The following is a 27174-nucleotide window of genomic DNA, read 5'->3' as shown; positions in this document are numbered from 1 at the left end:
GATTGTGTTGATTTTTGACTTCTCTATTTTCCCCTCAGTCTTTTGTGTGAGGTCAAACTGTGTTTCAATAGCATCCAGACCCCAGGAACGTGGGTTTCTGTGAGGAAACCTCGGAAATCTACAGGACCTCCTGTAATAGTTCAGTACTTATCCCTAGTGTGGACTTTGGGAGCCCATTCCATATAGAGGAATACTCCCTGAGCCAAGACACATGGGGGTGGGCCTACGCCCTATCCCAAAGGATATAATAGACTCTGATGACACTCTATGGAAGGCCTCACCATCCAGGGGGAGCAGAAAGGATATGTGATAGATAGGGTTTTAGTTGGGGGGTTAGGGGAGAACCGGTGGGAGAAGGGAATTGGGATTGTCATGTAAAACAATCCTGTTTCTAATTCAAATTTAAAAAAGTTGAAAAAAAAAAAAACCCTATGCCCTGAAGCTTCCCAGTTCTTCACTCTGATTCCATCTCTTCATTCAAAGAATCACTCTTTATTCTCTCAACCATTATTATTGCCTTCCTAGTAGATCTTCTAGTTAATTATATAAGATCTATATCTGTTTGCTAAAAATACTCACAATTCCTTATTATGTATGAACTACTCATGCTAGATGTTGAACCTAAAATAATGACATAGACCTATTTCCTATTTTCAAAAGAATTCTCTGATGAATCATGACCTACTTGTTTGTGAGTCTGAGGAGGGGCAGGCAGGGGTGGTAATTTTATAACCTGCTCAACATTGGACCTTGTTTCCTTAACACCCTCAGTAAGGGCTTCATTGTAACAGGAGAGTTAGCTTTGAGTCAGGATGCAATACTTTCTGTAGAACTTCAGGCATCAGAGTTACAGATATGTTTGAGATATGGAACGATCTTGCTGACATCCATTGGCACCCACACAGGTACCACAGTATGAGTAAAACTGTGCAAGAAGTAGAGATGTAAGCTGATGATAAAACAGGCAAGAAGAAAAACTGAGTGGAGATGAATCTCAACAGTCAGTAGAGCAGTAGAAAGAAGGGAGAATAGCCTTGAAGAGAGACAAGAGACTCACTGGGAAGTGGGGTGTGGAGGCGTGGAAAACCCATCTTTGATAGCTTTCTGGATAATGAGTTTCAAAGGTCTTCAGCATCATGAAGTCCTTTTGTTATCCTGTTCCCATGATGCATGATTTTTCAAATATAGCACCTACTAGGAAAGCAGCATGCATTAAAAATTAAGTAATCAGTTTACTCATTAATAAAAATCAATATTACATAAGCACCATTCTGAATTTTCTGACCATCAAAGTTAAGCCGGTTGCCTTGTTCATTGTGTTCTCATTCCAATGAATCTTGACATTTAAAGTAGCCCATGCAAGAATATTGATGAGGTATAAGTATGCAATTCCTGTTAAGTTTCTGGAACTATTACAAATAACCTACCGAGTCCCACTTTTATGGTAGAGAGCTCAGAGAAACTCATGGCTGCAGGGCCATTTGCTCATTTGATTCAGTTTGCATTTACACTTTGAGAGTTCATATTTTAGAACAGTTTAGATAAAGAAGCCTGGAGTGTTTGGACACAAATGGTTAATTGTCACCAAAATATGAAACTAATAATTGCTTAATTAACCATTTAAAGATGAATAGTACATTAGCTAATACTCAATTACAACTCAATTCTTGTGTGATTGTATTGATTATCTTTTTACCAGGGGGAATTTTCTTTTTAGTATGTTTGATATGTATGAGATGGGCTTTCCAATTAAGTCTGTCTAAGCCTGTTGCTGTGCTCAAGGACTTCTGAAAAGGATAGGAAGGAGCACAGCCTCAGATTGGAAGGCTGGTGAACCTGTTTTTAGGGTAAAATAGTTGGGATTGCAAATCCCTTGGTCATGTAATACTTGTTATTCTTTAATGTGGATAAGCTATCAGCTTTACAAGATTTTTTTCTCTTTTCTTCCTTCTCCTCTCCTCCTCCTCTGTTTATACAGTGTCTCATCATGTAGCCCTGGCTGTCCTGGAGCTCACTATGTAGACCAGGATGACCTTGAACACACATAGATCTTGAACACATAGAAGTTCTTGGGAACCTCTGCTTCCCAAGGGCTGAAATTAACAGCTTGCATCACCACACCCATCTGCAACAAGATTCTTGATTTGGGAACATTTACTTTGTTTTTTTTTTTTTGGATATGATAAATAGTGAAATGTTGCTATAATTTGTAGATGGAGATTTTCTCCATCTATCTTGGTCCCACTGGATAGGTTTCACTCTGCTCATTGTGTCCCTGCAGCTGCTATGAAATAACCACTCACAGACTTAATATATGTTTATAATTGTTTGGCCAATGATTTAGGCTTCTTACTGGCTAGCTCTCTCTTAATTACTAACCCATTTCTATTAATCCATGTGTCACCACATGGCCTTGGCTTACCAGTGATGCCCAGGTCTCACATGGCATCTCTTTATTCTGTCTTTCTTCTCCCTTCCTCTTTGTTCAGAATTCCTGACTGTCCATTGACCAAAACAGTCTTATTCATCAATCAATAAGAAAAACACATAGTCACAGCATACAGAGGTCATACCCCATCAATAATTAGCTAGCACAGGAAGCAAAGGAGCCTTGTAATCAGAAGGACAATGATTCTTCTCCAGTCTATCACCTGTGCCTAGATCAGCCATATATATCTCTGCTCCCTCATCTGTACCCTGAGAAGAGCCAGTGCAACATATATACAGCTTGTTCTCAGGATTCAGAGATATAGAGTACCTACAATGTCTGGTGCACATCAAGTGCTTGGTGTGAACTGATTGATAATCACTAGCATGGACCCTGTTTTACACCTTAAAATAGGATAGTACTTAACCCCAGCATGTTTGCAAAGGTACATTGAGATAAATATAGACCTCACAGCCTGTTGCCTGGAATGTAGTCAGAACCTAACAAATGTTAGTTGTTGTCTTTATTCAGATCCTTTTATTCAGTCCTCATAAGTGGCTCTTATTTTGAAGAACAGAGAACAAATTAGAGCATGTCTGATGTGCATACTTATATATGTGGCTTCATCCAGGCTTCATTCATCAGCATTAAGATGTTGGAATTACACATTTAGAAAGGTTTGCATTTTTTTGCTTCTCTGGCTGAAGGTTGGAGATTCCAGTGTGTCTTAATAAAAACCCTTAAAAAACAATGTGCAAGATCTGCATAAAAGCAGTGATTTGTTCTAAGCACAGCGAGATTTACATTGTTGTTGAAAGTAATGGTTTTGTTGTGTCCTTTTCTTTAAAAAAATCTGTCAGGAAATGGAAGTTAAAAGCATTTGGTAAATGGAATAAAACATTTTGTAGCTGTGCCATTTCAAAAAAAAGTTTTAAGTCATGTTACTTTGTACTTCTGTCAGGTGAGTGATGTTAACAATAGCGATCTGTGTGTGAGACCTGGTTCCATCTGTAGCCCCAGCGTGGGTGGGAGGTCTCAGAGCAAGGGGCAGGGAGCATTCCCACAGCACTTCACCACCCTGAAAGGGAGGATGAGGGCTGCCACAGTGCATTGCAGTCCCTGAGATAGATCCACTTTCCCCTGTGAGTTCATGTCCTTGGCGGTATAGGCTGTCCTTTGTTACTCTGCCACAGAGAAAGAGTTATCTTTCTTCTAGTGTCAACTATTGTGAAAATTTTCAATGAACCTCAGCAAATAAAAAATTTCCCTTGAATATTATCTGTATCCCTCTTTTTCCTTCTCAGACATCAGCATTAACAATTTCATGCATTTTTTCCTGTAATTTTTGGTAAAAAGTGATATATATATATATATATATATATATATATATATATACATACATACATATATACACATATATACAAATATATGCATATATACATATATAGTAGTGCTTTGCAGTCAATGACAGAATGCACCAAGAGTCTCTTTCCAAATCAACGTATATCTACTGTCTATTCCATTGTGTGGATTAGATACCATTCATTGAATGAGATTTCTGATTTGGGAGCTCTTAAATGACTTGCTACCTGAAGACATAATAATCAGGGAGATATTATATAAAGAGATGTGTACACAAATGCATATCTTAACATGCTCTTTGGATAGATTTGAAGAGTGACTAGTGTCTCCCAATGCCCCAACCCTTCACAGATGCATTCCTAGAGAGCTAGATGGTGGGCAGCTTCAAGCCTGGTCTAGACTCCAGCAAGTCAGGACTAGAGGGGACAAATCTGGACTGGAATCAGGCAAGCCAGGACTGGAATTGTGTAGATTGAAACTGTGACTTGAATTGACTTTTCTTTAATGTGTGACCAAATCCAGAGCCTCATTTTTCTTATCTGAACATCTGGAATATAGAAACATTCCCTTTATTTCATAGGTGCTTGCAGGATTCCCCTGCTCACAGGGTACCCACATCCTAGAGAGTGATGAGCTGCATTTAGGGGTGACAGGTTGAGGTAATATCTACAAAGTACTTAGAAGACTATGGAATGAAGTAAAACCTTGGAAAGCATTAGCCGTCAGGGTTGGAGCTAGTCAGAATTCCTCAGAACAGTTCTGGCAGAGTGGGGACATTTACTTAACATATAGATGAAGAAAAACTGAGGCCCAGAGAGCCAAGTTTGTTTAAGGCAGAGAAGGACAAGGAGAGAGCATGGCTAGTGGCCACTGTGCAGCCTCTGCAGTGAGACACTGTCCTGCACATCACTGCTCAGACTGTTGAAGATAGTTGCAGTAGAGTCTTGGAGGGCTGAAGGCAGTATCACACTTTGAACCACTGGAAAAGCTTGGACCAGTTGGAACAGAGCTTGGACCTGATTAGATCATTCTTAGATAAGTCATTGAACTAGCTAATCATCCTGATGTTTTACTTCTGGGACCAGAGCTGAGCATTATATTAAGTAAAGTAAGACACTGAATGAGATGTCAAGTCTACATGTATAGGCCGTGATATGTAATGAGACCTCAAACCTTGTTAACTGACAATGCCAGAATTAAAATCCATGTCTCCCCCGCCTTTTGACCAGATCCTTTGCCGCTGACTCTGGATCTCTCTTCCCCACCCCCCTCCAAAAGACTAATTCCATTACAATTCTCAGGTAGCTATTGCCCAAATTTTACCCAGAAAATGGGCAGTCACTATGTGAAGTGACAGGATATGCCACTACTGCCCACCTTAGTCCTGGCCTCCACTACACTGAGTTCCCTCTGTCCCCAGCTGCTTCTGCAGTATGCGTTCCAATGTGAGGTGTTGGTCCAGCAAACTCTTCGAGGATATAATCTAGTTAAAATAGGAGGGAAAAGAGACCAAACCTCAAATTCATGGAAAATCACCCACCTCTCTAGTGGTGGCCAAAGGGAATGAATGAGGGCATGAGTCTGTGCTAGATGATGGCTATTACTGTCTTCGTAGTTAGGGATTTTCTTTCCAGGTGAGTGTTTGTAATTCTTCAAGATAAGAATGAAATTGGAAAGGCCTCTTATATAAGAACACAGCCAAGGAAAATGCTAGCAGCCATATATTACAACTGTTCCTGAGCAGAGGAAACATTCATTTCTCTCCCTCCCTCCCTCCTTCCCTCCCTCCCTCCCTCCTCCCTCCCTCCCTCCCTCCCTCTCTCCCTCTCTCTCCTTCCCTCTCTTTCCATTTAGATTTAATGCTGTATATATGACCTTTTATCCTTAATCTTTGTCTGTAGCCCAAGCCTTTGGAGGTAGGATACTGGGGAGAAAGACAAGAAGTCCCTGAAGCACTTGGCCTGAATGGATGAGCTCTGAGATCAATGAAAGAGTTTTCAAATAATAAAGTAGAAAGTGATTGAGGAAGCTTGTAGGCACAAGCACATATGCACATACACACATTCAGACCCCCACTCCAATGCTTTTATATCTAGACCACATACACACAAATACACATGTACATACACACGGATACACACACACACACACATACACACATGCACACACACACACACACACACATATACACATACATACACATTCACATACATACACATATAAATTCCCACATATTTACACAAAGAAATGAGAATTGATCATGGCTTATGACTCAGATGCAATGGCATGTATGTGTTTAAAATATTTAAATATTAAATATTGCCCAAACCATAATTATAATCTAGTAGTCAGGAGGAATGGTAGGATGCATGGGCCTGATGAGGAAGAAAGTGACATACTCATCTTTCAAAACAGATACTAAGCACATAATGTCTCTTTCAGATTCATCTGTGGTGCCTACTAGCACAAAGCACATGCTAGCCTCCAGACTCTCTTGGCATCACAAATATGTGTTACAGAGTCCATGCTGGTATCCTGGCTCTTCTCAGCTCTTCTCACCTTGTCTTCTACCCTAAATTCCTCCAGCTGTTGGGCTTCCCTTCACCCAGCTTCTCATTCCCTTATAACCTTGCCAATTTGGCTATGTGCTCTCTTGGTCCCTGCCCTCTTTTGTCCACCCCTCTTTGGTCTCTTTTGGCCTCACTCTCTTTATCTTCCTCTTGCCCTCTCTCCTGGCCTCTCTCATGGCCTGGTTCAGTCTGCTAGCCATGTTCAGTTTACTACTTTTTCTCTCTGCTCTGGAGTCCTCCAGAAGCCTCTGGCTGTACTCTCCCTCATATCTATAATAAAATCCTCCCCCTCATCCATACCTTGAAGGACTTTTGTTCTCAGTTTATATAGCCAGCAGATGGGGAAAAAAGCCAAACTGTTTTAAAATGGAATGATGTAAGCCTGTCATAGGTGACATGATCATAAATACCAACTGGAATAGTAAAGAGTCTTCAGTGAAGGAGAGACCTAGGATTTTGCTGTTTTGCATGAAATGCACTTTTTGGAAATTATAAAAACTACACACATTTATACTTTCCATAAAAATTAATAACATTTTATGTAGCTACCCACTGTAAGGGTTCAGCATCCCTTGTGTCAAAGTAGAATTCTCAAAGTATTAAAAAAATATCCAATCATAAGCTGGCACCAGTCAAGGTTTTACTTCACTATTGAAATAGGAAGCAAGACAAATAACAAATGAGCTGCTTAAGAGTATATGAACCTTGGTGCCTGGAGAATTAGTTCACTGGTTAAGAGTATCTCCTGCCCCTTCTGAGGCCCGAGGTTCAGTTCCCAGCATCCATACTGGGTGACTGATGACCCTCTGTTACAACAGTTCCAGGGGATCTAACATCCTCTTCTGCCTTCCCATGGCACCAGCATTCACATGCATAGAGACACATATAAATAAACATGAGTAAATCTTTAGAGAAAGTATATAAGCCCCGGTCTTCTATGGGAAAAGAGATGGAACATGGCCATCAGGGCCCAGACATGTGATGTTAACACAGAGCAGTAAAGTTGTATCCTTTTCCAAAGCAAATAACTGACATCAAATGCTATCTTTCACATGGTGATCTTTCACCCCTGTAGAATTCTCAGTCTCTGCAGAGAAATATACTTTTGGTGCCTAATCTGTTGTGGACAGTCTTTCAGGAATGTATTTCCTGAGAGAGACCTCTCAGTTGATTTGATCAGAAATGATCTATTAAAGTGTCATGAGATCCTCATTTTGCTTTCTTTTCAAGTTTTGGGCATCCCCCCACCCTGCCCCTGCATATTATTCATAAATCTAAACTTAAAACCAAATGAAAACAATGCAGTCTTAGTAAGTACTACCTAGATGCTATTCACCCACTGCCTGCTCTGACCTGAGAGGACCCCCGACTCCCCCATTAAAAGAGAGTGTTTGTACCAGGCAGTGGTGGTGCTCGCCTCCAATCCTAGCAATCTGGAGGCAGGGACAGGCAGATCTCTGAGTTCAAGGTTATAGTGTGAGTGCCAGGACAGCCAGGGCTACACAGAGAAACCCTACCTCAAAACAAACAAAAACAAAAAAGGGGGTGTTCGCATGAATGAAAGAGCAGCATTATACATGTTGAGACCAGAGTGAGATTTTCCAGATTGTTTCATCAGATGGCTGAAAGAAAGAACAAAGGGCATACCCCTCTTTGGGATGTGTCTGAATTCTCTTGGCTTAAACTCACCTCATAGGTGATATGATCTCATGTTGTGGAGATACTGTTCTGTATTTCAAAACACCAAGGGTTTAGGGTGACCCAAAAAGGCGGCTTAGCCCCACATCAGCCTAGCCACCTCCAGCTCTCTTCCTTTTCCTACGGGGCTTGTGCAGGAGAGATCAATTAGAGTCCTTTCTAGATATCATAGTCTATAATTATTAAAGGAAAAATTATCACTGCAATTTGCAATGGGTTTAGGTTGGGTGGATTAATTTCTTTGCCAGGGCCATAATAGGAAGACTGATTTTGTCATTTCAATTACAAGTCACCGTTTAGTTTGACTCTGGAAGACAACTTTGTTGGGTTAGCCTCCACTTGCCTGGCACTGGAGCAATTAAGAGAAGCTGATTTGTGGCTGTACTTTTATGGCTTAGCACAGGTTATCGTCTTGAAGGTTTCCCATTTGCATATAAGCTATACATTCTTTGGGTGACATTTCCATATCAGCCAGGGTTTATATTATGCATTGCCTCAGACTGCATTTTCTGCTACGTGCAGGGAAACTGCAAGCTTGGCCAAGGATGCTGATACAGACCAAGGGAATGTTGAGTCACAGCAGCCACTCAGCACTTGTAGACTCTTCAAAACTCTGGGGATGGAGGACTTTACCTTGGTCCCTGATTGATGCTTCAAATCAGTAACCTCAAGTTTTTGATGTTGGCCACATTTACACATACAGAAACTGCAACACAGAAGAAAAAAAAAAAGCAATTTTCCCAAGGTCACCCAGCTCAGATTAGGAAAGGTAGGATACAAAGTCACATCCAAAGCCTAGTCCACCTGATCTCAGGACACTCCCCAAGACAGTCTCCATAGTGGGGACTTTCAGAATGAAGGAATAGAATATAACAGGTTTGCACTTTAAATACCAAACTTCCTGCACAGTCTAATTGATGCTCTTTGGACTAAAAAGAAATGGATGGTTAAAAGAAGTCAGGGTCAGGAGGTCTATAGGAAAGGGGTATTTTTAATATCTATTTTTGTAAGGCAAGAGATGTAATCCTGGGGAAAAGTACACTGCTTGGAGGCCATTATATAAATTTGATGCAATTGTAAAGGAATGAAGAAAAGATAAAAGAGTAATGAATACATAGCATTGAAGATATTCTAAGAGAGAAAAGATCAGAAGTCACAGAAGGAGCTAGAAGTTGGCTCAATTGAAATCAGTATATCCATCTTGACAGATGGGCACTAATGAAGCCTCAACAGCAACCAGGGATCTGTGACCCTGTCCTCAGTGCTCCAGTGAGTGTGAAAAGGGGCAGACTCTACAGCCAGACTGCCAGATTCAACTCCCCCTGCCTCCCCGGCCGAGTTCCTTGCTGGGTAACCCCAGACAAGGTCCTTCACCTTTCTGAGTTCCCCTCTCTTCATCTGAATTGTGACAATCATGATATTGCTTATCCCGATGAGGAAATGGGTGGTTAGCTGAGTACCAGGTGTCTAGTAAGTCCTCAACAATGTTAGTTCCTTGTGCTGTAACCATGGATGATATATTTATGTGAAGTATTTATATACAAGCTATAGGAAGTGATGTCAGCAAAAAGAATTATAAAAATAAAGAAGTCAGGAGAGAGTTTGCCCATCTCTCCCACCCTTGAATCTTGGGAGGTTATAGGGATGGCCAGTGGAAACTCAAGTGTAGACAAATTCTGTCTTGGCTTGATGGAACCAGCTAATCTGTGATGTGCATGATCTATGTCTGGTCACTCCTGTCTGTGTCTTTGAAAGAGGGAGTTGGCTCAGTGTCATGTTGTAACAGTAATGTTTCTCACTGCATTGCAGGCCTTCACCTATGACCACATCCAAGAGATCATGGTCCAGCTGCTCCGCACAGTGAACCGGACAGTCATCACGATGGGTCGAGATCATGTTCTGATTGTGAGTAAAACCTTCTTCTGGTCAAACAGTATTAAATTCTTTAAAATCTCAGAGTGGATTTTTCTGGATGCCTTTGTTGAATGTCAGCACTGGTCATTGCTTCATTTTTATGATAAAGGGTCAGATTTTTCCCATCAGAGTTGGGAGAACATGAAAGCTAACTCAAGTTGTCAAAATAAAGTATGACATGGTTTGGCCAGTATACCAGCAGGAGTGGGGTGTCATTAGTAAACAGAGAGAAGGGATAGGGATTTTATAAATGAACAAGGTAGAATGTTCCAGAGGCCTGTCTGACTTTTCTTTTGGCCTTGTTTGGTGGTGCTTAGGCTGTGGTTCTGTGGGCTTGGTTTTCTAAGTGATTTTATTGTGTGAACTCTGCCTATGTTACTTGGATCTCAGGTAGTCCATATATCCAGAAATGAGCTCCAGCTGGACTATGGGAGGATTTCTGTTGGTAAAAGCCAGTATTCCTCAGGGTCTTGTCAAATGGGATCCTGTCTGCCATATGGAATCATTCCTCTTGTCTCTGGCGGAAGGGACAAATGACTCCATGGACATCCATCTGTAGTTGTATATCAAAGACTATGTTGGCCTCCAGGTTCCCTGGGTCCCTACCCAGGAGTATTTGTTATTTATTTCAAAGTCCCTACCCTAGCCTCCTGACCTTTCTCACCTCCCAGGTGTCCCTCCTCCCAGATGCCCTTTATAATGCAAAGTCCCCCTTCTCGCCACCCCCACCAGGCTGTTGCTATTCTCCCTCCTCTTGCAGTTAGCCCCAGACATGTCCAGTCTATTTCTCTTTCTACTTTGGACTCTTCCAGATGCCTCTAGATAATTACTCTTTTACCTACAATGAAAACCTTCCCCCTAACTATACCATGGATTGGTCATGTTGGCAGCTTCTTTACTGTACCCTCTCCCATACAGAGGTCAGTGCTAATTTGGGGGTAATTTTTCCTATATAAATACTCTATTCTAAAGCAGGGAAGATTGCTGCTCCATGGTGTGACTATCTTCCCTCTCAGACCAAAACAAACACAACCCCCCAAAGCAAACATCACTAACACTGTGATCTCTCCCCATCTTGCTTTAAATAAGGGCCAAACTTTGAGACCCTAACAGGGACCAGCTACTAGCAGAGATGAGCACACCCAGCCATGCCACTCCTCTGCTCAAACCTACTGGTAGTTTCTCATCTCAGGTAGAATGAGAAACTACTCATCCACTGCCATCCTTGGAGGTTCCTTTACCCCTGTTCATTCTTTATGTGTTCCTCCCACACATAAAACAGAATTCTATTTAGTGTCTGCATGCTGCTTCTCACTGTAATCAGATTGGCCCAGGAATCACCTAATCAGAGAGGCTTCCTGGTCCTGATGCCAGTCTGTGGCACTTGGATCCCTCCCAACCACTTCAATCCTGTAGCATGGTTCTTCATCTTTCTCAGCAGGTCTCCCCTATCCTCTACTTGGCTATTGTCTTGTTCTCATTGTGCAAGTGGAAGTCCAGGGAAAGGACTTATTTTTTAATTCCTCCTGTGTTTTTAAGTCCCATAACATCACCCAGCATAGTAAGTGCTCAATAAATACAGAATAAAGATGTGAATGCATGAATGAATAAGTGAATGAATGAATGAATGAGTGCACAAGCAAATATGCTAATGTGTAAAGACCAGTGCTACTCAGCTCAGACTGACTGGCGCCATGCTAGATAGGATCATGATAGTTAGCAGAATTCCCACTTCCCTGAGATAAGATAAAAATCATCCTGTATGTTTTGTGAATGCTAACTGCTCCTGGGCACAGGGCCTGCCTTGGACTGTGGTTGATATAGCCAGGGACTTTCCATTGGAGAAAACTGATTTTCCCTTTCTTACCAGGTATCAAAGGCAAATAGTTTCCTGGTTAGGGGTGGCACTTTGTGTCTGCTTGTCCCTTTCAGTCCTGGCTTGAACCTGTGCTGTCAGTCTCTGAGTTCATATGAGTACCAGTCATGTTATGTCCAGAAGACACTGTTTCCTGTCATTCCCCATCTCTGGCTCTTACAATCTTTCCACATATATTCCTCAACCTTGAGGGGAGAGGTTGATGAAGACATCTCACTTAGGACTGAGTGCTTTGAGGTCACACTCTCTGCACATTGGCCAGTTTGTTGGCCAACACAAAACAAACTCCATGTTTTTTTGGTGGGGGGGAGAGGGTTGTTTCATTTTGTTTTGTTTCTAGCAGTTTTTTGTCTTATTGGTTGTTATGTTTGTTTTGATTTTCTTTACTTTTTTGAGACAGCGAGAGAGAAAACATGAAGTTGGGAGGTGGGGGAGGATCTGGAAAAGGTTGGAAGAAGGAAAAACATATATATATATATATATATATATATATATATATATATATATATGAAATTATTTAATTAAGAAATACTGTGTGTGGAATTTCCTAACACTTAAGTACTGATAGATTATGATTCCCTAATAACTGGTTTCAGCTTTCCAAAAGCAGAGTGGGATCTCTGTTTTTCTGTGTTGTGGAAGGTGTTAGGGCAGGATTATCCAATGATAGCTGTTTCAGGGATACGGGGTCCAAGTTGCCAGATAATGTTCTAATGGTGGCTGGGGAGACCATGGTTCCTACAAGGAACCCGAGTGCCACAGACCTCTATGAATTTGGCTCTGTCTATTTACTCTCTGTTTGATCACTAACTGTGTGATACATACATCTAAAGAAGCAAGGCTGGACTGAAAGTGAGCCTCCTAATGCGTGAGGGCCAGGATTCCATACCCAAGAATGCAAAGATGATCGATAGATAGAAGATAGATGATTGATAGAAATAGATGATAGGTAAATAGATGATAGATGATAGATAGAAGATAGAAGATGATAGATGATAGATATGATAGACTGATAGATAGATAGATAGATAGATAGATAGATAGATAGATAGATAGATATGATAGACAGGTAGAGATAGATGATAGGTAGATAGATGATAGACAGAATATAGATGATGACTGACAATAAATATGATAGATAGATGATAAATAGAAGATAGATGATGATAAATGATAGATGGAGAGATATATGATAGGTAGAGAAATAGATGAACACTGAAGATTTGGTGACACCCACAGAATGCTTCAGTGTCAAGAGCTCCTGCTTCCCTGGGCTGTACAGCCTTGTCAACGGTCTGTCATTTTTCTCACTTACCATCCTTCCAATGCTGAAGTACCACCATTTCTTACTGAGTTAGAACCCTCCTCTGTGTGGCTCCCTGAGCGCACCTTAGATAAGCATTTTATGACCTTCCTAATTTTTATTCCTTTTCTTTGGATTGAAGCTGAAGGTGATCATCAATCCATTTGGCTCATTTTGTATATAGCAGTCCTTTAACTCCCTGCCTTTCCTGTGGAGCCCCAGTTCTTTAGAACAGGGTCTGATCTGTAGAAAGCACTAAGTAAGAGGTGTCTGCTGTAAGAGGTGTCTGCTGTTATTTTCCTTTGTATCTGGTGCAATGAATCTCTGTCCCTCTGCATTATCAGCTTCATTCACTGCTGCAGATTTTCTGGGTGTGTTCTTTAGTGCTTTACTGTAAGGACTGGCCTTTCCAACATGCCTTCCCCTTGCTGTCTGGTATTTTTTGTCAGGAGATGCCCCTCCTCTCAAATGTCTCATAGTTTCCCCACTGCCCTGACACAGCTTATAAATACACTCACATCATTCTCACCTTATGGAGTCCACTGTGGCCTCAACCACACCTTCTTTTAGCCTTTCATCTGACTTTCTGTCTAAATGTCTAGAAAGGTAGATGTCTGGGTATTGCCTGCACACACCTGGAACTCTTGATTTCTGCATCACCTGTGCATCTTTCATTGTCTGCTATGCCTTGTTCTTAGCCTGGTAACCTCCTGCCTAGATTTTGAGGTCCAGTACTTTAGAACATAGTTTAGAAAGTAACCACCAAACATACTAGTTTGTGTGTGTGTGTGTGTGTGTGTGTGTGTGTGTGTGTGTGTGTGTGTGTGTGAGTTCCAGCACTTTTGTACAGTTGTATAACTGTCATTGTAACTCAGTCTGGGCTACTTCCTTCCCTACCTCTAGTTCATTTGTCATCACTCTCCAGCCCCTGTCCCTAAGCAATTGCTGATATCTCTGGCTATACCCATTTGCCTCTTTAGGGGACTTAATACAGTGAAATCATACAAGTTTGAGTTCTCATGCCTGGCTTCTTAGCATGTTCTGCATTTCATCCATAGTTGGGGACATGTCATGCTTTACCCCTTTTTATTGCTGGATTATATTACATAGTATAAACATGATGTTTTCTTATTCATGTACTAGTTGCTTGATTTTTGTATTATCTTCAATTTTCAACTGTTACAGGATATGCTGCTATGGTATTTGCTTATAGGTTTAGTGTGAGTGTATTTTAATTTCTCTTGAGTAGAAATCTAGTAGTGGAATTGCTGAGGCAATGAGTTTCTAGGAAACCAGCTAACCATGCTCCAGAGTGACTGTGCCATGCAAGATTCTACCAGCTATGACTGACAGATCTGGTCCCCACATTCTTGAATTGATAACACTGCAGACTCTTTCGATTCTAATAGACTTAGAACAAGTCTATTGAGACCTTTTAATTTCATCTGACCTTTTTGTTTTATTTGAGTCATTTTTGTTTGTGAGCTATCTCTAGCTCCTCTCTTTTGCCATATGATGTTTGGGAGATTGTGCCTGTATGTCCAGTGGGTAATATGCCTTCTTCATGCAGTGGCTGTGAAAACTCATTCTCCATATGATTCTTCATATGAGACATATTTGTGCATGTACTGTCTATGCAGAATACTCACGCATTTCTTCAACATTTTGGGAGAACCTGTGCTATCCTTGAAGAGGCTCAGACATGAGTGTCATATGGTCTGTGTCCTCCAGAAAAAAAAAAAAGAGCTCATCCTATGGGACATCTGACAAGTATTCCAATCTCAAGGTCCCCCACATTCACCATCCATATATTGGGGGAGCTCGTGTTTTTTGTTTCTCCCCTCGGGCTGGAGGAATCTGCACCTTACCCTCTTGCTATTGTTTTCAGAGCCAAAGTGTCTGGCAGGGCCATCGGTTCAGGGACTGCCTTGGTACACAGTAAGCAAGTTTCTGTTGTTTCTCTTCTATATTCTAAGACCCCAGAGGGAAGTACTGTGTTCCACTTGTCCTTTTATTCTTAGCACAATGCCTTGTGAAGAGAGGGTGTTGAGTAAGCTCTTAGTGGCAGATAAAGGAACTAATGAATGAACAAAACATTCCCTGGAAAGGCTGGGGAAGCGATGCCTGTGTATTTCCCTCCAGATTGTCTTCTCTTCTAGAGCAAGTGTGCTCTCTCAATACAGGTCCCCACATTTCAGAGAGTGATGTAAGGTTGGTCTGTTCCTAATTTTCTTTGTCCCTTAATCTGGTCCCAGGGCCTTATGGAGGTGCTGCTACAAGCTGGTCTTTAGTCTTGGTGACTTATTTGCTGGCATAACTACAATGAAGAGAGAGACTGAATTGGGAAAAGTAAGAAATAGGAGGAAAACCCAAAAGGGGTTTTCTTATGACAGCTTCATTTTCAGAAAAGAGCCCTTTCTAGAAATTTGAAGAATAGAAAGATCTCCTTCAAAGAAAAAAAAAAATTGATGGTGGAAAGTAATTACTCAGGGGTCAGGGCCTGTCTTAGTGCCCAAGGCCCCAATTTAATTTCAAATTGAGATTTGACAAGGAGAAAATATTCCCATTCCACCCATCATTTTTAATTTTCCAGACATGATTTTTATTGGTTAGTTTCCATTGCTTGGGAATATTAAACAATCAATATTTTTGACACACGCCATTCATGAATAGTGCTTCTGAAATCCCAAACAACACCTTGACTCAAGGCAGGTGAAAACTGCAGCATGCCTCTTTTCATGGGTTAGATAGTGGCTCCTTTGGCTTAGCACATTGTAATTATCATTTGCTAGAGACGGCCACTCCTAATTTTCTGTAAATCACCTGCTTGAACAATGGATTGTTGGTGCTGACAAATGAACAAAGGAAAGTCTATAAAAACCAAAGTCAAGGACTTGGAAGGTCTGATGCATCACCATTTCTCTTTGCCAGATTTTAATCTGTCACATAGCAGATTGTTCACATGAATTACTGAGGAGGAGCTTGACTTTGATGGTGAGAGGGGTGGCTTGGTTTGGTAGATGGGGCATTTGAGTAAGGAAGACAAAGAGAATGGCTCCACAATCTCTCCACAGAGAATTAGCAAAGCATAGCAGCACTGTAACATCTCCAAACCTTGGTTTTTGTTATTTCCCTAGCTTCAGAGTTGGGGGTCATAAAATAGACTGCTGCCCATGCCTACTCTTGTTAACGGGTAATGTCTACTTGAAATAGTCTTGAAAATGAGTGAAGGAGCTCCATGTTGGCTCAATGTGAAGAACTAAATTGATGAGTAATGTCTGTCATAGCTTGAAATTGATGAACAGTGATGTAGAGAAGATTTGTAAATATTACACACTGACTGCAACTATTAGTGTTTCTGTTCTGACCTAGTCTAAAATTGTTTATATAGCCAATATTCTCTTCAGTGCCTCTTTGTTGCCTTTACGAAGGCCAATGTGGGAGCAGAAGAAAGGCAAAAAAGTCGCATCATCTTGAAGAACACACATTTTACCTGGTAACTGTTCCTATGTGAAGTGTTCCATGTTTGCATCCAATATATAAGATGCATCTTGATTTTCAGTGGCCATAAGACAGAGAAAATGCTGCCACCTACCAAGTGTCCCTTCAGAGATGTTAGCACATACAATAAGAAAGTTTGACCCTGTGGTATGTGAATGCTGTCCTGAGTTCTAAGGCACAGAGAATTACCATTCTGTCCAAGGCTAGGAATAGATACTGAGATACTGAGAGTGGGAGTACAGATCTAAAGTCACACAGCTAGAGGCTGTGAGGCAGATCATGAACAACATCACCTTCCTTCTGAGATATTATCCCACCTGAGGGCTGCAGAACAAGGCAAACTTCCAGGCCTGTTTATCCCAGAGAGGGCTGGTCCCTCCCCATATCTTCCCCAGGCTAGGGACAGTCACCCCATAGCAAGAATTAGGCAGAGAGCACACACCTACTGTCAGGAGTTCTCCGAAGGAAAGCGATCTGGTAATTTTGTTGGAATTGGGATCTAGCTTTTATTTCAAGTAGTTAAAACGAGCCTCTGGGTGATATATTTTGGGCCTAATTACCCCGCTTTTCACAGAGGAGTCCATGGAATGATTAAATAAAGGTAACTGCAGTTGGCATTCAGAGTACTTTGTTAAAAGGGAACCAAGGGGGAAATCCGGAAGTCACCCCCACTCTACTGCCTCACCTAACAGGAGCCCAAGAAATCTGTGTCATGTCACCAGAGTCTAAGCTCTGACCTCACATTCTGTTCAATCTTGTGGTGCTGAGTGGGTCACTGCCACAGGAGGATGAGCCAGAGACTCCAGGTGGCCTGCTCAGAACCTTGGCAAGACCACTGGTGACACACACTCCCACCTCCACCCTATTGTCCATGGAGAAAATACGTGTGATGCCCACCTAGACCTTCACTCAGCACCCCTGACCCTTGATAAATTATAGTGTGTAGCAAGCTTTGTTGTTTATTGAGCAGATATTCAAGTGGCAGGCAAACATCTTTTACCATCAGTTACCTCTGTGGTACAGAGGCACAGAGAAGTTGTGTGACTTGTCTGTGAACACACAGCTTGCTGCTAGTGGAGGAACTAAGGTCTGAAACTAGGGGTAGCTATTTTAGAAGCCCTCCTCTTAAGTCATGTGTTGTATATTTACCTTGCTAGTATCTAAAGGTCTGCATCAGGCATCAACCACTATAAAGGGTCCTAATGAGCATGTTGAACTCTCAGCTGCATCTTGCCTCAACTGTGGGAATTAATGAGATAGCCTGTGTGATGACCTTCCAGAAAACTTCATAAAGGCTTAGAATTTGGGGTAGACTTGGATGGCAAAGACATGTTTAAAGACAGTCTTCTCAATTCTGATACTTAAATCTCAGAGCTAAAACTGGGGGGAGGGCACCCTTTTGTTTATTGAAATGTTTCGTGTATTTACTGAGGGAGGGACTAGCCAGTCAGCTTGGCAGTAGAGGGGGTGGCTGGGATGAGACCATCACCCTCCAGCTGCCCATCGAGTCCTTGAAGACCTCCCAGCTGAAAATGTTTCCTAGTGGGGAGGGTGTGGGATGGGACACCATCTCTCTCTACTGTCCTGATGCATCTCCTAAAAGCACACATGGTCTCCACCCTTGTCCTCTTTAGACTTAATCTTCAACCAAATGGGTCCACTGAAGAACTTTCTGGATGAGGGAATATCTGTGAATCCACAACTCTGAAGGATGGAGGCCTCTTTGAGTGGGACCCTCTGGGCACCTGGTATTGATCTCTGTCTTTCCCCAGTATTTATATTTCCACACACACACACACCTCATCAATCCAGTGGAACTTGTTTTGTTGCCCATGATGCTCCTTTCCTACTCTGAGTTCTCTCACAGGCCACTTTGTCTGCTTGTAATGTTCCCCTTTACCCTTCCTTTGACAGATCATCTAGCTGTCCACCTTAGAACTCCTCTGCCTCCCCCTGTATGTCTCTGCTGGAGAGAGAGATACACCATGACTCACACCTATCTCCAGGAAGTTCAGACCACTCACTTTATTTATGTACTCTGCTGATGTGTCCACCACAGCACTGTCAGTGTGTTCTTCCTTCAGCAAAGCCTACCATGTTCACCCTCTATCTCTAGGAAATAATGTGGCCACTGGACCATGAATGCTAACAAACATCTTCTCAATGAAAAATTTCTCTGTTCTGTTTTCATACACATACAAGCACTCAAGTGTCACTGTTGTTCCCTTATGCGATGGTCAGGCCAGGAGAGCCCAGGTGCAGCAGGCAATGCTCTGAAGTAATAACTCTATGGGCATGAAATGGGAAGGGGAGGGTGCATCTCCAGGAGACACGTGTGGGGGTAACAATAACCGTGCACACTGATGGAACACTTGTGAGAATAGATGGACCGTGCACCATGAGAACATAATCAAATTTAATTCAGGATGTTAGCAAAAATTAATACTCCATCTTATAGAGGAAACATCCTGTTTAGCACTACAACTCTAGTATAGAGGAAGCTGGAATCTGTGTCAACGTCAACTCTAGTCAGCTCTGCCAGAGCTCAAAGCTACATGGTAAACATGTCATTCCATGTGTTTAAAACTGAGTTTGCTGGCTCAAAGTCACACAGTATGTGAGCATATCTGTATGTATGTGTGCATTCATGTATGTGCATGGGAAAGTTTGCTTACGTATATGTCTTAATTAAGGGAGATGAGTAAGAAAGTTATTAAAACAACACTAAAATTTATCAAGGTACCTGACTTCAGGTTGGTAACTCAAAGATGGAATCATTAGCTCGGGGTGTCTTGGTTGCTGTCTAAGGGGTGTTGTGGGGGAGGGACATGGGTCCTATGCTAGGACCACAGTGTTTTGATATGGAATCTCACAACTGAATATCAGGGAATAACTGCACACACACACACACACACACACACACACACGCTGCTTATAGGACAGAATTCCTTTATCAGGGTTGACATTATCATGGAGCTAAATATGTGTCTCAAATGTTCTGAAACCATTGGATGGGTGGACTGAGCTCTAAGTGGGTGCAGGACTTACTGCTTTGTTCTGTCTTGGGGTTTTTCATTTTTTAGGCATCATTTTCAGTGACCTGTTGCTGTTGCAATCACATTCTTTCCACACTGGACAGGGATTTTCTTTTCTTTTTTTCCTATCTGTGCTCCAGAGTGGGCTGTGATTCCTGGAGGAAGGAGCTGTGTCCTGTTATCTTTGGGTTCCTGTCCCACTGTCAAGGACTTGATGTGTAGCATACTCAATACAAATGTAGGGAATGAATTAATGGAAAGGACAAACCAACCCAAAGGACAAGTGGATGATGAGATTTTTTTAAAGTTCTGATTTTAAAAATTGGTAAAACTAGGTCTGTTTTATGCCAGGCTTCCTTTTAAGTGTCTTCTCTATATACAAAATTCTACAATTCTGCCCTATTCCCATGAGAGAATTCTTTTCAGCAGATTGGAGAAGAGCCTGGTTCATGCCCAGAACCATTCTTGTTACCCCAAATCAGCTCCAGAGATGGGGATTTGGAGGGCATTCATTGGCATACCTCCTCCCTGGTCTGTCTGCAGAGCAGCCTGTGCAGGGACAGTGCCCCTAGTTGGTAAATTTATGCTATTAATACCACTACCAAGGGTGTTTTCCATTTGATTTGGGGGACTCTGTCTTGGGGTTTTGCAGGACAGGTCAGCTTGGGACCTGGGGAAACTGGTATTCCCGTGGGACCACCACTGGTCACACCAGGGCTGCAACTGTCAGCACCCAGAGAGGGGGCACACACAGAGAATTTGGAAACTACTCAGTAAATGCTGGGAAATGCACTGTTATGTCATCAAATTTTAACCAAATTATCTCCAAATAGGCCAGTGCCTTTTGGCTTCTGTTAGTGGAGTTACGCAAATCTGATTTGGGGCAAGTGATTTTAAGTGTCTTCTTAAAGATTAAGACTCCACAGAATCTCTTGTTCTGTTTCCTGGCACCAGGGCTAGTCTTTTGAATGGATGTCTGCCCTTGGCCTTGGCTGACCACCATCTCAGCCAGTGTTGCATTGGAAGGGCCATGAAGAAAGCTGTGGCATCTGACAGATGGGGAACTGGTATCTCCATTTCTCAAGGAATAAAGAGACTATTAATGACATGGGTCTTTACTTCTTTTATCTGAAAGAGTTGGCCTTAATGGAGAGCAGGCTCTTGAGCAGTGAGAATCTTTGAGCACTGAGCCAAGATCTTGCTGGCACTCTTTTTGTCTATTCGTGTTTTGTTTCCCATGCTAAAGTCATTTTTTTCTGACTTGACATGGTGCAAGGCCTTTTGTTGGGATGTTTAGTGGACATGCAAGATAGGATGTGTCTTTCAGCCTTGCATTACTATAACAAAGTACCCAAAAGCATGCTAGTTTTAAAAAAAAGTCTAAATGGCCCATGTTATGGAGGCTCTAGTTCCCATCCCCTCTCTTGTCTCACTCATTACATGAAGACCCAAATGAAACTGGTAGATGACTCTGGCAAGGACTGAAGCCTCACATGGTCATATCCCAAGCCAGAAAACAGAGAGGTCTGGGGGGCACCAAACGTGTGCTACTCAAGAGTTCCCTAAGAACTACCTGCTAATGACATGTCCCCAGTCACCTAAGGACTGACTCCCCATGGAGAAAGATCAGACTCTTGGAATCGCTGTAATGAAATAGGCCTATAGTCCCCATTGTCCTTCTCAGGACACCGCTCTCCTTCAGTTGGTTGAAGGAATTATTTCTGCCAAATGGCCTTTCAAAGTCAGAACCTACTTTTCTAGATTTGTTGCCAAGTTCACTCAGGTGTGCCCTTTAGTCTTTAATTGGCATCTGTCAGGGTTTTCTCAAATAACCAATATTATTCTGTGACTTAATTCTGAAGAAGGCCCACAAGGACAACAATAGGAAAGTCATCAAGGGGCTGAGGATGGGGAGAGAGAAGCCCAGTCTTCAGTAGACCTGCAGCCTCCCAGAGGCCAGACCAATGGACCGAGTTTGTTCCACATCTGCGGTTAAATGGACTCAGGATTTGCAAGTCTATTGAGTTACATTATTTTCTGAAATAACTTCACTTTTTATGATCAGAAAACCTCAAATACCATTTCTTTAAAAACAGGAATTACTGAAAAAGTCCAGCTACCTGAAGGCCCTTTCCTATATATAAAATCTCATCTTCTAAATAACATTTGAAGCCAGAAGAGCCTAGGGCTTCGTTTGAAAGATGGTGGGGGGTATTGTCAGCAGTCAGGACTGGGCCTTGGCTGTCTGTCTGTCTTCCTCAATGTTTCCTCTCACTGTTCTCCTAGTCACATTTTCTCTTAATTTACTCAGCAGACCTTACAAAGTGTTTATGGCATCTCATATGACTTGGGAAGCCCATAGAGGTTCCCAGAGATGGACTGACAAATCAGTCTCTAAAGACATTGCTTCGTGGTAGAGATGAGCTGAGAGATTGATGAAAGAAATTCCAATGTAACATGAAGGCGACAGCTTATGCAGTGCTATGGGCACTCAGGATAGAGTGACTAATACCAGAGCAGGGACAGGAGATGATGAGGAAGTTACAGAGGAGACAATGTTAAATTTTGTGCTTGCTGTTGTCATGGGAGTTTTAAGAGCCCTGGCTCCCAAGTTTGGCAGATTGTAAAAGAACTCTATCCTCTCCGCCACCACCCCGCTATCTTGGACTTTGACAAATTGTTCCTCTGTCCTCAAGCCTCCATTCATTCTGCTGGAAAGTGGCAATCATCCATCATAAATACTGGTGGGAAATGTTTGAGGAGTAAATGTGACAAGAGCAGTCAAGCACTGGTGATCACCCACTGTCACTTCAAAGAAACAGAGAGCTTATTATTACTGGTTTGTTGTTGTTGTTTTGGTTGCTTGGTTTTGATTTGATTTGATGTGGAGTCTTACTATGTGGCTCAGACTGGCCTGAAACTTGTTATCTTCCTGCTTTAGCTTCATAAGTGCTGATATTTCAGGCATCTGCTACTTATTGTCATTATGAATATAATAGTGTGAATCCATCTTTTATCTTCCATGGAAGTGGACATTACTCCCAGTGGTAGATGGGTGATGGATGTTTCAGGCAGAGAAGAGAAGATGCAACCACGGATATTTAACACCCTGTGATACTTGAGGGTGGCAATGAGATAGGGAGGGGGAAGGGAGCTAGCAAGAGGTTAGGGAAGAAACATTAACTTGGAATCCAGTTATGAGCCTTGTTTACTGTGGAAGTGAGCCTCTGTGCTCTGGGGTGGTAGGGGTGCAGTTAGAGGCACAAGAATCAGGGGATGATTTGGCCAGTCATCTATCTCAAAAGGGTCCTCCAGGAAGCCACACAGTGGGGGCAAGATGATGGACAGAGTCCCAGGAGTGTTTATATCTTAATCTTCAGATCAAAGGAGAGTGGTGTGACATCCAATAAAGTGAATCCAAGAAGGACTTCTGCTTGCTGTGGGGCAGCCCTCCTTAGACCAGATACCTAGTGAGGTCAGGGCTTCATGTACAGTTTCTCAGTGCCCTTAGTAGCAGTCATGACACAGAGAAGAGGCTTGGTAACTGCATTGATTATGCGTGATTCCTCAGACCCAGGGGTACCGCTTAGTGGAGGAGAAACAAATGATAGTCAGGCCAGCAGTCTGGATTTATATATGTTGATGTTTTGAGTTGCATTTTGATTTTACACTCTTCAATCCTCAAACACAAACCACTGAAAATACACTATTTTTGTATTTGAAAACAATTGTTAACAGAGGACAATGACAACAAGTAACTCTAAGAGCCTTCTGTCATTTTTTTTCTGATTTCTGCCTGGGGTGGGAGGGGGTTCAGTTATTTGGTGTGCTCCATGGCAAGGCTGTGGGAACCACTCTGGAGTCTAGAAATTAAAATACATCAGTTGGTTTGGTACACTCAAATGAAGGCTATTTTTCCCAAAATCAGGTGTCATAATATTGAGTGTGCTACCTGGGCAACCAAGCTAGTGTGCCAAGTAGAGGTCACTGGGCTAGCTAGAGTTCTACAAAAATGTATATTCAGGTTCTGTCAAGAAGAAAATAATGGGTTTCATTTGAATGAAATTTAATATACTTATGGATTCTGAGAATTTTTCTGAAAGCCTTTCATGATAATAAAGCTTTTATTTGTTTGGGAGCCAATAATCCTTTGGTGTGATGTTATTGTCATTTTCACTTTAATCATGGTTGAAGCCAAGGCAAAATGCTTCGCCTAAAATGCTCTTTGAGTAGACAGCCCCTGTCAGTTTTAAATTGCGTTGTGTCTGAAATGGACTAGGTCACGTGTAATAAATGCTGGCATTTTAATAGAAACATTACAGCAAAAAATAGTTAACAATCTGCTTTAATTTCAAAACTCATTTTCTCTCTCACACAGTTGGGCAGTATCTTGGTAAAATGTGCAGAATGCATTCGGATTTAATTATGATGGCAATTTATTCTGAAACAAGGTTAAGTGGGGGCTGTCAATGAAGGTGCAGGGTGAGGACAGTTGTGTCCTGCTGCTCCAAAGTCCTGAATGCCAGGCAGACCATAGAAGAGTTGAAGGCCTTGGGCAGTGTTTCTTGCTAAAGCCTCCAACTTGATGGGTACAGATAACGAGGTTGGGTGCAGCACTGCTCCATCCCTTGTGAGTGCCCACCCTATGGGCAGGGGAAAAGCAGGGGTTGAGAGTTAGTGTCTCCTTCACTGGATCACTGGATCCTATTTACTAATTAACTTGTCCCTTCAACACCTACCTAAGGCCCACTGTGGTGAGTGCTGGGCATACACAGGCAACTGACAATAAGCAGGGTTCCTTCCCCAGGAGCATTATAGAGGTAAGTACATTCACTAAAGAATGGTGCCGACATATGTTCAAGGATAGCTATGTAATGGACTTTGAGAGCAGGGAGCTGCTGTGGATAAATGATAGGTGTGGTTTGTGGTCATGGTGGTGGTTGGTTGGAATGGCTTTACCTGTTGTCAGAAACTGGGCGGGCAGGAGTGTAGTGTAGGAAGAAGGGTTCTCACAGTCCCACTAAAGGATGTTACTGTGGTGGAAGGCATTAAGATGCCTGCCATGGAGAAGCTATCTGACATGGAGGGAGAATCAAGCTCTATGGTGTCTGAAGGTGTATTTCTGCTTTTTGTGGAATGAGAGCTCCATAGAAGGCAGGAAAAATCCTGAACTTGTGAAGCTTTGGTTTTGGGGATAGTATCACATGGCTAAGGGAGATGGGAAGAAATTGAGATGGAAGTACTCAAAAGGGTGATTATGACCACTAAGTTGGCCAAACATGGTTCATAGCAAACAGTCAGCACTGAATTTGGATGTGTGCCCCAGCCCTTTCCTGTTTGATTGGAGTAGCTTTCATAAAACATCTTTGTGGTTTGGAACTTAAAAACAGATGTATTTTCAGCATCCAGCAAGTTGCACAGACTGACCTAAAATTAGGACCTTTACAAGTAAAGATCATGCCAGGGACTCTGCTCAGTGGACAAGGGTAAGAATGGACTTCAGGTCTAACGTGAGTGGTGGCAGCTGGTGTGGGCTGGCACGTTGCATGTTGCACACTAACAGTGGGGCTCCCATGGCCCATTTCCCCAGTTCTAGTAGTTATACCTTGATGCCTCATGCTGCATATAGAAAGGCCTGTCTCTCCAAGGCTTTCCCACATCTGGGAATTTGATGCCATGGCACAACAATCTTCTTTCCTCAGAATGCTGTGCTTGGTGTGATGGCTCACCTGTTCTTCTGAGCCATCGAACACAATTACTTAGCATTCATTGTCCTGCTTGCTATGGTTTTGATAAGCCAGAATGAGTTGGTTCCTTTCCCTGAGAGGATCTTAAACCCTTATCTGATACCAACTGCTCTCTTGTGGAAGTCCCTGCCCTTCTTGCTCCCAATTTACTTCAATAGGTAACCTAATGAATGGGCATTTATTGGGCACCTGCTGCATACTCTACACTGTTTAGAGCTTCCTTTGCTTAATTGCCAGGATGTCTTCTTAAGATGGGGGCTCTGGATGGGATCACTCAGGAAAAGAATGCTGCCAAACCCTGGAATTCTGCTTCCATGTTTAGGGTGTTGCTTTGCTTTCATTTCCTCTAAGCTGGTATTTTCCAGAGTGGGAGGCTCATCCTCCAGATAGGAACAAGTCTCCATCGATACAGCAAAAGCAAATGCTGACTCTCATGATGAGAAAGGTCCTTTTCTTTCAATTCTCTATCTCCAACTAGTCAAAGAGAACATAACATGGGTTTGGTGTTAATGTGCCATTAGAACACATTTAATATTTGCCAATACCTTTTCCACAACTGGAACTGTCTCATGCTTAGATCCCTCAACCTTCAAAAGTGGGAGCTCATTTGAATTTAATCAAACTGCTATTTCATGTTTTTTTTTCCCCTCAGTATTGGCAACCCAAAGATGTCCTTTAAGGAAAACAGTTCATCAGAAAGTAATTAATGAGAAATATTAACCAGGTAGAGTCATGTGTCTGTGCATAAAGATAAACCACAAATGAGGTGTGTGCCCCCTTTGAATGCAGCTGGGAATGTCTACTTGGTTCAGGTCACATCCCCTATAGTCAGGATGCAAGGGGCCAGTGATTGCTTTCGCAGGCACTTCAGGATCAGTTCTTTGTGTATAAACAAATAATATGTGAAGCATTATAACTATCTTTGCCTATGGGACTATTAAGGCTTTTTTTTTAGTTAAAATTTTACAACTCAATTCAACCCAAACTAATAATGGAGTCTTAAGACCTAGGAAAAATACTTAAGTTTATTGCAAAAGATAATATCCCATTTAAAACAGTTTAGAAATTTACAAAACCTTACAGTGATACATTGTCTTCAAGAAGGCGCTCTATAGATGAGCTGGCGTTAAGTTCCAGGGATAGTGTTTTAACTATAGAGGGAACAGCTACATTAAACCCCTGCAATTTAAACAAATGAATCAGTCCTTCCATTTCATAAAAGTATTTTTTGCTTAAATTAATCTCTTTCCATAAAACCATATACTCTCAGTATAACATTTCTGTAGATTATCATATTACACACTATTTTACAAAGAAGCAGTGGTACTCAACACAAGTAGCAGAGTATAGAGTTTTGGTATATATGTGTATGGTTTTTATTTAATGCAGAGATGAACGTTTCTGTTCAGCAGGCTGATATTTATCAAATCATTTTCCCACATACTGATTTTGAGGATTCAATTATCAGAAGGAACCTCCTCCTCTCCAGGTGCAGATTAGTGGCCTAAGCAATGCAATGTAGTGTTGTGCTTTGGTTTAGAATCATAACATACTCTTTTCTTTGTTGGTTTTATTTCTGGGATTATCAACATTTTCCAATCCTAATTTCATCTCATTCAGTTCAGAGTTTATGCAAGGTCCCTAACTCACATGCATGTGTAAAAACATGAGCTGCTCTACTCATTTCCTCATCTTTCCAGGCTAACCAGGAAAAAGGCTACAGTTCACTCTCACAGTTTG

The 27174-nt window shown here is 42.0% G+C and overlaps 1 protein-coding gene across 1 annotated transcript in view; it reads left to right on the top strand.

Annotated features, from left to right (window-relative positions):
- Positions 1 to 27174, top strand: part of Dock2 (dedicator of cytokinesis 2) — a 377575-nt gene that overhangs the window by 155344 nt on the left and 195057 nt on the right. Inside the window, exon 27 of the mRNA XM_035448098.1 lies at positions 9868 to 9963. Coding sequence (XP_035303989.1) covers positions 9868 to 9963 — 96 coding nt within the window. The remainder of the gene's footprint in view (positions 1 to 9867; positions 9964 to 27174) is intronic.

Source organism: Cricetulus griseus, chromosome 7 (genome assembly GCF_003668045.3).
Source record: "Cricetulus griseus strain 17A/GY chromosome 7, alternate assembly CriGri-PICRH-1.0, whole genome shotgun sequence".
NCBI classification, from domain to species: Eukaryota; Metazoa; Chordata; class Mammalia; order Rodentia; family Cricetidae; genus Cricetulus; species Cricetulus griseus.
Note: the sequence above shows the minus strand (reverse complement) of the source record. Positions and strands in the feature narration are given on the sequence as shown.